The sequence below is a fragment of the Corvus kubaryi genome, unplaced genomic scaffold (genome assembly GCF_017639235.1).
Source record: "Corvus kubaryi isolate FWS band 111438036 unplaced genomic scaffold, C.kubaryi_AGA036_p1.0 67, whole genome shotgun sequence".
NCBI classification, from domain to species: domain Eukaryota; kingdom Metazoa; phylum Chordata; class Aves; order Passeriformes; family Corvidae; genus Corvus; species Corvus kubaryi.
The window spans coordinates 6,597,013-6,609,380 of NW_024582055.1; the positions used below are offsets into that span (position 1 = coordinate 6,597,013).

The 12,368-nt window shown below is 37.9% G+C and overlaps 1 protein-coding gene across 2 annotated transcripts in view; it reads right to left on the reverse strand.

Annotated features, from left to right (window-relative positions):
• Positions 1-8,587, reverse strand: part of SYNPO2 (synaptopodin 2) — a 79,093-nt gene extending 70,506 nt beyond the window's left edge. The window contains exon 1 of one of the 2 annotated variants that reach the window (XM_042048563.1): positions 8,289-8,580. In XM_042048563.1, the coding sequence (XP_041904497.1) occupies positions 8,289-8,417 (129 nt within the window). In that variant the 5' untranslated portion in view covers positions 8,418-8,580. Of the gene's footprint in view, positions 1-8,288 lie in introns of both variants that reach the window. The other variant, XM_042048564.1, reaches the window with a different exon arrangement.
• Between the last annotated feature and the right edge of the window lie 3,781 nt (positions 8,588-12,368).

Here is a 12,368-nt window from a genome sequence, read left to right on the forward strand (position 1 = left end):
TTCTGTGCTCAGAGAGTTCATGAAAGCAGAAAGTTTCCTGTATTTCTTTCAGTCCAAAGGAAATCCAATGGAAGTGGTGGACACTATTCTAACCAAATAACAAGGTTTGAAGTCAGAGGCATTCTTGCCCACAATTTTCAGTGAATTCACTGAAACTGATGTTTAAGTAAGTAGTTGTAATTGTGTATTTAAATAAAAGTACTACAGAGAGAACAATAAGATAAGGCAGAGCAAGAATTCCTGGCAGAAAAGACAAGGATTTAGAGAGATAAATAGAGAGATGACTGTTTCAGTGGTGGTGGATGAATAAAGCTGTTAGAACTCATGACGTGATTCCCCTTGATAGCAGAACATCTTGGAAATACCTTCTGTTACACAGGTACAGACAACCATTGCAGTTACTGTTGCACAATTCCACACAGAGATGCTTTTCTTGTAGATGAAAAGCAGGACCCTTAGAGCCTTTCCAATGGAATGCCAGTTAAACTGTTGGAGATACATACATACGAGATGGGTGTGCCAAGGAGTTACTGACTTGTCCAGCCACAGCTGCGCCTGCTGAAAAGGTTGTCACCCCCAGCTGCCTGGCACTCCTCTCCCTTTCCTGCTTCCTTTCCTAACCCAGGGGTTTCTACACTTCAAATCTGACAGATAAACTGCTCGTAGGACTGTTGCCTGAGCTGACAGGCAAAATGAGGTGAGTTAGCAAAGCCCTGAAATCTAAATTGTTTAGGAAATACCGTTCAGCCAACACAGGTCTGTCTGTTTGCAGAGTTGAAGAAAGCAAGAGGGCAGTTACAAGGAGTGCCTTCAACCAGTAAACATTTGCAGCTGAGGGATATGCCCACTGTCTAAATTTCTTCCTCAGCTTACATCGATACAGTATCAGTCCTTAAATAAATGAGCTCTGGCTTCTCGTACTGTCAGTCTACGCTGTACTATTAGTGATCATTTCTTTCTCTTACAAATAAGCAGTCTGAAATGTCTTCAGGTCAAGTGAGTATCTTTGTCCTCACCAAGACGTCCAAGACAGCTTGGAAATGAAATGTACTGTTGCCAAATAATTTGAATGAATGTTAACATTATGTAACAGTGTTATCACAATACCCCAAAGTCTAAGGTGGTTTTTTGTTCCTTAGAAAGGAATGACTTCTGCTAGACACAGAAACCTGTACTAAATAGATCCATAGCAAAATCTGCTACACCCTTCCCAATGAGGATTTTTATTCATGATATCTGTTTCTAATTAAATAACTGCACTATATTATACATACTAAGGCCCAATCCTTTGCCCTTTGAAGTCAATGGCAAAGCTCCCATTGAGTTCATGGGGAAAAAAAAAGTAACTCCTCTGTTAAGGCTTCCTTTAGTGCAATTTCAACTGTTAGGTTTTTAAAACCACCTCTTTTTTTTGCCACCTTTGCCTTCAGACAAAAAGCAGTTGCTGGTATTCCTGTATTAGGTAGAGAGTACTAGGAAGGGCAAATTTAGTCTTATTAAATTATGTTCCCATGTCATTCTGTTTGCTTTTCTTTCTGTTATTGTAAAGTGCCACACCGGACATATGGTGTCTTACTTTTTTTTTTTTTTTAAACTTTCTGGTAATTCAATATTGCAGCAAAAATTTATGCCATACGTGGCATGTTTATGCTATAGAGAACATATCAAATGAAACCAACAGTATAGAACACTACAGTTTATCTGCTTTCTTCATAGTTTTGACCCATCACCAGTTCATCTGCTAATGAACTGTAATATAAAACATGCCTTCAAAACCCAAAGCAACCAGTTTCCTAAATAGGACCATATTTCTAAAATATACGTACAAAAAGGCAAGTTTATAAAATAATGATTCCACAGCTACTCAGTCCAGGATTACATAACTCTTTTGAAGCAAAAGGTTACCCATGCATTCAGTGCCCAGTCCCAGATGTAGGAAGGAGATGTAAAACAAAGAAGGAGACTTAAAGGATTCAAAATATATTTCTATAAAGTAGAACGACAACTTGCATACAGTTTCCCTGCTAGACAAGAGAGGGACAGTCTGTGCTGTCTCCAGGACTGCAGCATGGTAGAGAGCTCAGGGTCTAAAGCTGTTGTCTCTGGCGAGCTTAGAGCCAGATTTTTGTTAGAATTTACCTTCCACATAGGCAACAAATAAGGCAGCCACTTTTCACTGGTTTTGCTCTTCACTGACAGCAAGGTGCTGTGATGTTTTGAAGATTTTTGGCCTTCATGCTCAACACCAGGTTGTATTGGCAGGTAATTAAAACACAGCACTTTGATTTTGGTGCACACTGAAGTGTTCCAGTCTAAGTGTGCATTAGTCTCATCCTAACATTGCCACTGACTATGGCCTACAGATTCTAATGAAACAGTGCCGATGGGAAAAATTACAGAAAAAGAAATGCACTGTGTAACTTGTGTACATTGGGTTTGAAATTTAAAACCTTCAAGCTGATATCCAGGGGTTTTTTTACTGCCAGTTTTGTTCCAGCCAATGAACAGTGCTCCTGAATACTGGTTGCAATCTAAATGTTATCATTTTTGTCCATAGCTAATTCCGTGCACACAATTATTCCTCCTAAAGCTGAAGCTATCTCTGCTAATCCATCTCATTTTATAGAGTGCTAAGCACTTAACTTATGAAATATGGTCCCTTATAGTAATTTCTGCTCTAAATATTTCTGCTGCAAATAGGAAGAACACTGAGTTCTGCATTTGAAAGAAAACCCTTCTGTGATATGCATAAATCATAAATTGTTAGCTGTGTCCTCTCAAACAATCTGACACAATCCTAGAGGAGTCTGTAAATAACATTTCCTGTTGTGATATTTTAATGTGAACTTGGCCAGAAGTCTTACTATTACATTCACATTCACAATAAGAATGCAATGGCAGAAAATACAGAACAATGACAAGTAATAATGTCTTGCAGTGTAATTTAAATGTTTCCAGCAAAGAAACTACAAAATGAAGCAAAGCTCTATACAAAGCAGCTAATCTAATTTAGTAGGAATACACTGTTTGGTTTTTTTAGTTTGTTTAGTTTAAATCAGTGTGAATTATGGTGTTCATTCTATTCCATTGAAAACTTGCCTAGTGTGAGAGTTGGAAAAGCATCAATTGGAAATAAGCAGAAACGAATAATACCATGTATCCAAAACATGCTTGTGTTTGCCTAAATACTGTAGGAAGCGTGCCAAAAGCAGTTTGGTATGTAGTCCTGTATATCCAAAACAGGGTATACACTCATGTGCTTGTTCAGCGGGCAGCTTTTAAACAGCTAGATGGGACTCCAGTACTAAACGTTTCCACTGGCACAATGGCTGGAATGCAAAAGTTTGAAAGTAGGGAACACAGAGCCCTAACCTTTAGAAGAACATGTAAACCTTTGGTGGTTAAGGTGTATGAATATTTTTTCTTCATTACTTTTCTAACTAGCACTTGCAGATTTTTCAGAACAGTTATTTACCAGTGGTCTATTTTAGCTAGATTTGGGGAACCTTACTTTGTTCCTCTATTTTGCAAAATAAATTAAATTAACCTCCATAAAGCCCAGCATCTTCCAGTCTGTCAATGGAAGTTTTATAAGTTACTTAAATAAAAGCTGAATTATGTCATCTAAACACATCCAAAAGTGTATTGGTTATTTAATTGGGTCAAGGCTTGTAACACAGTCAAAATCCTCTCCAGAAAAGATAGATAAACCCACAACTTTCCACATAACTCCTTGTGTAAAAGAATATGTAAATATGCCTTATGGGGTTTTCTGAATATCAGCAAATACCAGCTGTGTCAGATGGTCTGAAGGGTGAATTTGAGAATAAGAGTCTGTCCAGGCTGCAGAAACAAACTATGTTTGGAAATGTATTAGCCAGCAAATTTAAACAAACAGTTTTAAATACAGGCCAAGTAAGGCAAGTTGTGTTTAAAATCATGTAGGTTGACTCTAAACTCCCCTCCTTTGCTGCCAAAGTTCAACCAGCATGTTTTAAACATGGCTTGTTCTGCTGATTGCTATTGCATAAAGTTGAGTTCAAATCCTGCTTGAAATGTCAAGTGATAAAAACAAGGCAGTATCAGCAGGGTCGTGTCAGCGCAGTGCTGAGCCTTCATCCAGCACACTGAGAACTGCAATTCCAAACAGTGGTGGAGAGGAAAATCCTGCTTTTACTAACCTCATTTACCTGCCTGCAAGTGTAAGCATTTGCCAGGGATGACAATGTAAGAGCATGATAACAACTTTAAAAGGTTTCCTTAAGCCCAGCAGCTGTGATGTCTTTCGTGGATAGACCAACTGTTTGCTAATATATACATTACACATATGTATGTGACTGTGATGTGCTTTGCCTTACCTCAGGATCCAAAGCATATCTGCACTAACATGTCTCACCCCGTTTTTTTTTTTTCTGCTAGACAAAGTGTAGAGGTCAGCTTGATGAGAACCTCTTGGGGTATGTGTCAAGTATTTTGGATAAATGCAGAGAAAAAGCCAAACTACCACAACACAACCCGCCTCCGTTTACATCCAGTATTAAGTAATCATGTTCAGACACCACTTTTCACACTGTTGGTTCAGGTTGTTCACAAGTCTTTGAGTTTCACTTTCTGTTTCAAGTTCCAGTGAATCCAAAATGATGAAACTGAGACTTGAAATCTGAGCACGTTGATGGACAAGGGCACCAGTCTAAAATGACCACGCAGCCATTTGTCTCATGTCATTACTAAGCCAAAGGTAAAGCTACAATTTGGGAAGCAGCAGCAGAAGCCTCCTTGCAAGCATCTGTTCAGTTTTACTTTTAGGATACTAATCTGAACTTCCTTTGAAGTGCTTATACATCTGAATCATGCAACTTGGCTCCCTTAAGTATTAGAACTATTTGGTTAAGTTCCCAAACTTAAATTACCAAGACTTTGACAGATACAAACAAAGAGTTCATCAAATTATGTTTGGTGCAGGTAACAAATATGCTGAGAATAATGTACCTCTCCTGCAAAGATAGTTTAATAGTCACATTGCAGTTGAATATAAATCTAAATCATCTATAGGACAACTCCATTAAATTACCAGTTGTAAAAGAGATGCTTCTTAAAGGATATAACTTCACTGTATATAACATAGTTATAACAAACTATGTTCATAGTTCATTGTTAAGTATTAATAGAAAAAATCACAGGACTTTCTTTCAAATGCTATTCAGAAAACCAGCCATTATTTTTTATGTATTTTAAATTAAAAACTGCAAATATATTTTCAAGAAAAAACCCACAATGATATTAATAAAAAAATATTCTTTCATATATCCCATGGTAAAATGGAAAGGACATCATGTGTTGCTTTGCTTTTATATATTTTTTATATATATATATGTATATATATATATTTATATATATATTTATATATACATATATATATATTTATATATTTGAATTCTTATCCTCCTAGGGTCACTGCTACACTGAGATTTCCCATCTCCTGCTTTGGTACAGCCATCCTACAGGCCAGCACTGACACAATTTAGTGAAGGGATGCACATAACCACTGTTTTCCTTAGCTTTGGACTCATGATTAAACTTTTTTTTTAAAATAACATCCATTTATTAGATAACCTTCTTAGCACATATGTCTTTGGGCATAGTATTTAAAATATTTCCTTTTAAAGCCCTTCTGTTATATTGGGACAGTATATAGAACATGCAAATTTTTTTAAACTGAAAAGAAGTTGTTATGAAGTATTTGCAACATTACTGGACTTCACGAAGTAAGTTGGTGTACACAGCCAGGGTTTAGAGGAGGAGAGTTGTTAAACACTTTTTATGTTTTTACAGAAAATGAGTCAAATTTATGTTTTGAATAAGGGTTTTAAATGGACAAACAGAATGATACTTTCTCATACTTTAGAAAAATCCATTTGTTGCAATCTCACTCTAACTAAAGTTACTGAAAAGTCTTGAATCTAATTTAGTGGTTGTAAAATTATTTGCTGATGGAAATTGTCTATTTTATCTGCAAAAGTGCTTGTGAAAAAGTACCAAGATAGTTTTTGGTAAAAGGTTTGTCTTTATCTCTCCATTAACACTTTGCATGGTAATGGAAGAAAATAATTTATACTGCAGGCAAAACTCTCATGGATTTCTGTGGGAATGCTATTTGAATATATGCTTTAGGAGTTAGGCAGTGGGGGGGATGGTTTACATATTCTTTATAAATTTAATAAAACTATTTTAAAAGGCACAAAACAAACTGGTAAAAGCTGCTTCTGGCAGTGAACTGCAGTGACTTATTCCATCAGCTTTAAAAACAATATGTTTCCTTTATCAGAGAGTAGGTAAGTGTGAATTTGGGAATTTTATGTCCTGACATATTTTAATGGATTATCTCATTTCCCTCCATTTCACATCCATCTCCCCTTTAGATGTGTATCACAATCACTTCTCCACTCATGACCAGAGACTGAGTGCCCTTCCCTCTGCTCTAACAAAGGTAAGCAACCCTGCTGAAGCCTTCACTTCCATTTACAGGAAAACAAACTTGTACCAGTGTTTTTTTTCTAAAAATACATATTGTTATTTTTCTAAATGTGGGTATATTTTCCTGGGGATTTTCCCGTTAGAAGTAAGGCACAACTGTTCCTGTGTATATCAAGTCCCAACTTTAGTCCTAAAACAGAACCCAGACTTAAGTGCCCCAGTCTAGGATGCAAATATGAAAAAAACCCACCGTCCTTGAATAGGCCATTATCAGGAAAACTAAAGTTTAGTCAGAATCTTGTGTTCGAACTGCTGTGCTCTTTACTTTTGGTTTTATGTAATCAAGGCCACTTGCCTTTTACCGTTACTTACAATTTTTTAAAGTTCTAGCTACAAGTTTTCACTAGATGGCAGGAGTCCACTGCCATCTGTTATCAGAGGCTTTACTTGCACAGCAACAGTTGCCTAACGGTAGGGAAAAAAGTGAACACGTTCAAGTTTTGCAAAATATAGAAAAAACAAAAAACTCAACAGGAATGAGAAAAATTATTCAGACCTTCAATAAATCATAGTTCTGTTACTGGATATGGTTAATACGATAGGCTGGAAATAAGTGAAAAGAATCGTGAAAGATATTCTTTTCTTGACAGAGGAGCTAAAAGGACCTTCTCTTACAAAATGAGGTAGATTTATTGTTTCTGCTGTTTGTGAAAAAATGAACGAATCCAGTACATTAAAGTTAACTAATTAATAACTAACTAATTGACAGCTTGAGAAAGTTACAGCTTAAATACTAAACTGCTGATCTAAAATACTGTATCAAAGTAAAACCAAAACATTCTGTGTACTGCATTACCAAGATACTAAAAGGAGATAAGATACATTTTAAACTTTCTCCCTCAGTTTAACAAGGCAGAGTTCATGGGATGATGATCAGTCCCAGTACCGTTTCAGCCAGTGGTATTTTGCTGAGCTCAGAGCTCTGGACAAAATTTGTCCCTCTTGTCTAGGAGAACAGAATGCAGCTCCATACAGTTACATAAGCCTTAATAACTGTGACAAATCTTCATTGTTGCACCAGGGGAGAAGCTGTTGCCCTGGAGTGAGCCCTGATTTTTAACAAAACTACTTTTGAAATATTATTTTTGCAAGTTGGGGCTACCAGTTCCTATTTTTAATTTATTGTCAATAAATTTATAATTCTACTGTGTGTCTTGCCCTCCTTCTATACGTGCAGATAATTTATAAAGTGTCCAGTAATTTTCAGTGTTGCTCATGAAATATAAGAGGGAACGTTTGGCATCTATTAAAGCTGCTTCTAAGACTGGATAACTTTCCAAAACCAGAGATAAGTCAGTGTAATTCTTTGCAGGATTCCCAAAATAGTAAGAACATTTTCTCATGATAAAGCTGTATTTATTCTATGACCAGAGTAGAAAAACTATCATAAATAGATGACTGAAGCAGCATTTCCTAATATGAGATTGAGTTTTGCCTTGTGCCGAGTGCACTCAAAGCCACAGAGCAAAGCAAACAGGAGCTGAAAGGCACACATCATGTCACAAGTGAAACACTCAGCATTTAATGAAACTTTGGCAACGCTTGCAAGCTACCAAAAAGTAATAATCCCATCCTATTGAAACCAACAGAATCAGCACCTGTAGAATCTCTGCAAAACATGCTAGCGAATTCAAACAAGCGTCACAACAAGATCCACACCAACCATTTCCCTGGAAGCAGGATGGATTTAAACAAAGTGGTGCTGTCACCCGTGTCCACAAAACTGCAACAACATCTTTCTGTCGTGCTCCTACCTTGGCGATTTGCAGAGGCTGCTTCTGCTCCTTGCCCCCTTGCAGCCTGAAGCCCCACGGCGCCCCTCCGCTCATAGCAATGCAGAGATAATCCCCTGTGCCCATTTTCCTGGTGCAGTTGGGCAGCATTCACATAAAGGACAACATAAAAAACTTGGCTTGCAGATGTTCAGCGAGCTGGAGATTCGTCTGCCGGGCAGAGCTGGAGACCCAGAGCACCACACTGTTGCTGCTGCTGTGTACTGCACGAGCAAATGTAGTCATTGAGGGGAATGGAAGAGCTCCCTCGGACGGTGGGCACAGCCCACTCTTTCGTCAGATTCCGATGCTCAGCCCACCTTCAAAGTAAAGTAAGTGAACTTGAGGGAATGCACACAAAGACACTCGGCCATGAGGCAGGGAAGGCTGGCTTTAAACACGACTCTCCTGACAGCTAAATCAAAACAACAGCAAAAAGAAGTGTACATTTCCCTGTGACAATTTGGGAAATAAGTTTACTTTAGTAAATGGTGCCAGACGTTTTAAACTCTGATTTACCCATTTCTTGTATTTTTACTCCAAACAAAGCAAGCAGAATCTCAAATGAAACAAACTTGTTGATGCACGTACATCCTCAGAATAACTGACACATTTAGATTTAACTGGCTTTAGGATTTTCATCTCTACTCTGCATGCACTTTATGCAGCACTGCAGGCATGTAAGCAAAAAAAAAAAAAAAAAAAGGGGGAAAAAAGCTTTATAATTTCCTTGTCTTGGAATTGCTTCTTTTTCTAGCTCTCTCTAACCTCAGTATAGTTTAACGTGCACTGCTATTTAGCAATTACCTGAGTTACTATTGGACCCTAATAAGACCTGTTCTTAAGCAGCCCTTTGCCTTTCCTACCAGAGAGGGGAAGAGAGTTAGTGAAGTGAAGTATCAGATCCCTCTACAGATGCTATCAATGGATGATTTGCATTGTGTCATTAAAGGGGAACCTTACTATAAGCACAAAAAAAAAAAAAAATTCATTGGGGTGGTTTAAGAGTTGACAGTTCTTTGGCAGAGGATGAATATTCCCCTAGCTGAGTGTTAACAACTGGCAGCATGAACTCCTACTCACCTCAGACCAAAGTCTGGTAGCCTGCCTTAAATCACACTGCATTTTGAATTAAGCTGGTTCTAAAGGAGAATGTTCAGCAGCTGGGCCAGAAACATCTTTAATGTCTGAACTGGTTTCTGAAAGAAACACCTCTTGCTTTGAGACCCAGGGTACTGGGGCATCAGATTCTCACAGCATAAATTCACTGAGGTCCCTCTATGAAGTGTTTCCACTTGGTTGGTTCTAAGCAGTCAGAGATGTCGTGGCAACAGGAAACACTCATCATTTAAATTGCATTACTTTGCATCTAAGTAGCAGGTAACCACTGAGGCTTTAAACCTATCCAGTGCATCTGTCAATTAAGTGACCCCTGGAGTGATGCTTCAAAGGCAAAATACCAAGGTAGAGACAGGATCTTCTGTTAAATATTCTGGCTGGAAAAAGTAGACAGGGTTTTAGGAGCTTGAGTCCTTCATTAGTCCTCTAAGACACTAAGGCAACACGAAGCCTGGGTGAAGACAAGATCCCTAGTCAAACAGAGGAAAATGTCATTCTCTCAATAACAGGATTTAGTAGGAGGAAGAGTGCTTGCTTTATTGACTACAAGTCAACAGCTCTGGAGAAGCAAAACAAGCACAGGTTTACATATAATTAAATACTTCAGGAAAACACTATCAGAGAAGCCATAAGGGAATGGCCTTCAGAGGGATTTTGCTAGACAACCTTTGAGTGCAGACACCTCATTTGAAATAGTTCAAGGTGGCTAACTGGTTATTATCTCCTGCAATGTTGATATGTTGCTGTAGCAGACAGATTTTTAATCTTTCCCTAGGCAGAATCTTGCTTTAGACAAAATTCTCTCCCTTTTACCTAATAATGCAAGTTTTTATAGATTTTATAGCAATAAAATTCTTCCATATATAGCTGCAACAAATGCTCTGTGACACTCTGTTAAATACAAAAATTAAACATTTTGTGTTAGGAGAATGTATCACGGAATTATCAGCCCTTCAAACGTCACAACTTGGTGATGAAATGCTTAATTACTGTTAGGGTGTTTTGAGCTTGTATTAGTCTCTTATGATTTTGGTAAAAAGGAATAATCAAATCCGATCTCTGTTTCTGAACTCCATATGTTTATTGCAGAAAACAAATTAAAGAGAATCACCCCTGCATTAGGATGGTCATATACGTGGTGGGAATTTGTACTGGATACAGATGCTTCTATCACTTTTGACCATATGACTGAACTGTATGAAGTATTAGAACAGAACAACCTTGATTAGTTATTGCTCAGCTGAAAGAATGACCAGTCAGAACACCAGGATCTGATTGGTTTTGGTGTATGACAAAGCTTTGGGGATATTTAAACCTGGTACATTTAAAGTGATATAGGACTCTTTGCTTGAACTGACAAGAGCTGTGGTCCTGACAGGAGAGAAAAAACCAGGAGAAATGGCTTTTATCTAGTCAGCTTGTTGAAGGATTTTTACAACAACAATTCCAAACAAGTTGCGCCTTCCCTCTAAGGAATAATTTCTTGTTTGCTCTGCAGATAGGAAACCATTTGAAGTCTGTAACTAAACTATTCCCGTGATGGGGAGACCCAAAGTTTCCTATGTCTTAATCTCACAAAGAAAATTCCATAGGCCTTAACAATTCCCATTTGCCCTATATGAATTTCTTAAATGCTTATCTGGCAGCATGTTTTGCTCTTTAATACTACTCATATCCTTTCGTACACTCTTGCCTCCTTTGGGATTTCTAAATGCTGGTCCGAGACTGGACATCAAGATAAAAGTGGAGTCAGTCATGGGGTTTATGATTTTTTGGTCTCTCTAATTTCTAGAGCTCAAATAAATTGCATCAATTCTGAGATTATTTTCAAACTACACTAAAAAGTCTCAAGCTAATATCAACTACAGCCATTTAACCACTGCTACCATCTCCATTGTTCCACTAAAATCTAAAGATCCAGTTCTAGGCAACAAGTGATAAAACTTCAGCGTCACCAAAAAATCCTATGGGCTGGGAAAATGACAAATGGCAGAACTCACTCAACATCTGTCTGCGCCCAAATACAGGGAAAGGTTTGGCTTTAATCTGATCTTGTATGATGAGATCTGTATTAAAAGATTTCCAGGTCAAACCTCCCCTTGCTCATCTCCTTTCAAGAACAGCCAGTCAAAAAACCCAGCATACTAGCCTTGATGAGCTGTGATAAGGTAGGAATAGCCATACTTGTAGAATAGCCAAAGTGAGACCATCTGTCCTGAAATGTTGTCTCTGATAGCAGATGGAAAGTGGAACATGGAAAATGGTGCATTTCTTTCCTCAGGCAGCTTCCGCTCAAAGACTTCCTCAGCTGGATGTGGCAGCTCTGTACTTTGTAACAGGAATTTCTCTTCCATGTACTTTCATGTGTTGTTTCCTCTTGAGCCCACATAACTTTTAGTATCTTTAGCTTAGTGCAGGAAGTCATCCCTAACTAAATAGTGACATAAAGAATCACTTTCTCTGCCTTGAATCTGGATCCTACAGATTCATTTGATGTCCCCTGGTTCATGGATCGGGGAAACTGTGACCAAGCAATCTCCAGGCACACTTCCCAGGCACTGATTTTACAGACCCATCTTTTTTCAAACAGAGAATAGAATAATTAGTCATCCTTTATAGAGGAGCTATCTTGCACCTTTCATTCTCCTCATTTTCTTTTTCTACATCCTCTATAGTTCTAAGTCCTTTTTGAAATGAGGGTCTGCAACACCACACAGGCTTCAGACAGCAGACAAAGCTGGGATTTATGCAATAACATGATGTTATCTATTTTGTTCTCTAGTTGCTAAACCAAACACTACTAACACCAATTTTTGCTTTTTCAGACACTGCTGAGTTAATATGTTCCTGGAATTATCTTTCTAAATTTTAAATCTTGTCTGATGCTGCTTAGTTCAAAGCCCATAGTTTTATATGTGAATTAATGGTTTTTTCCCCAATGTG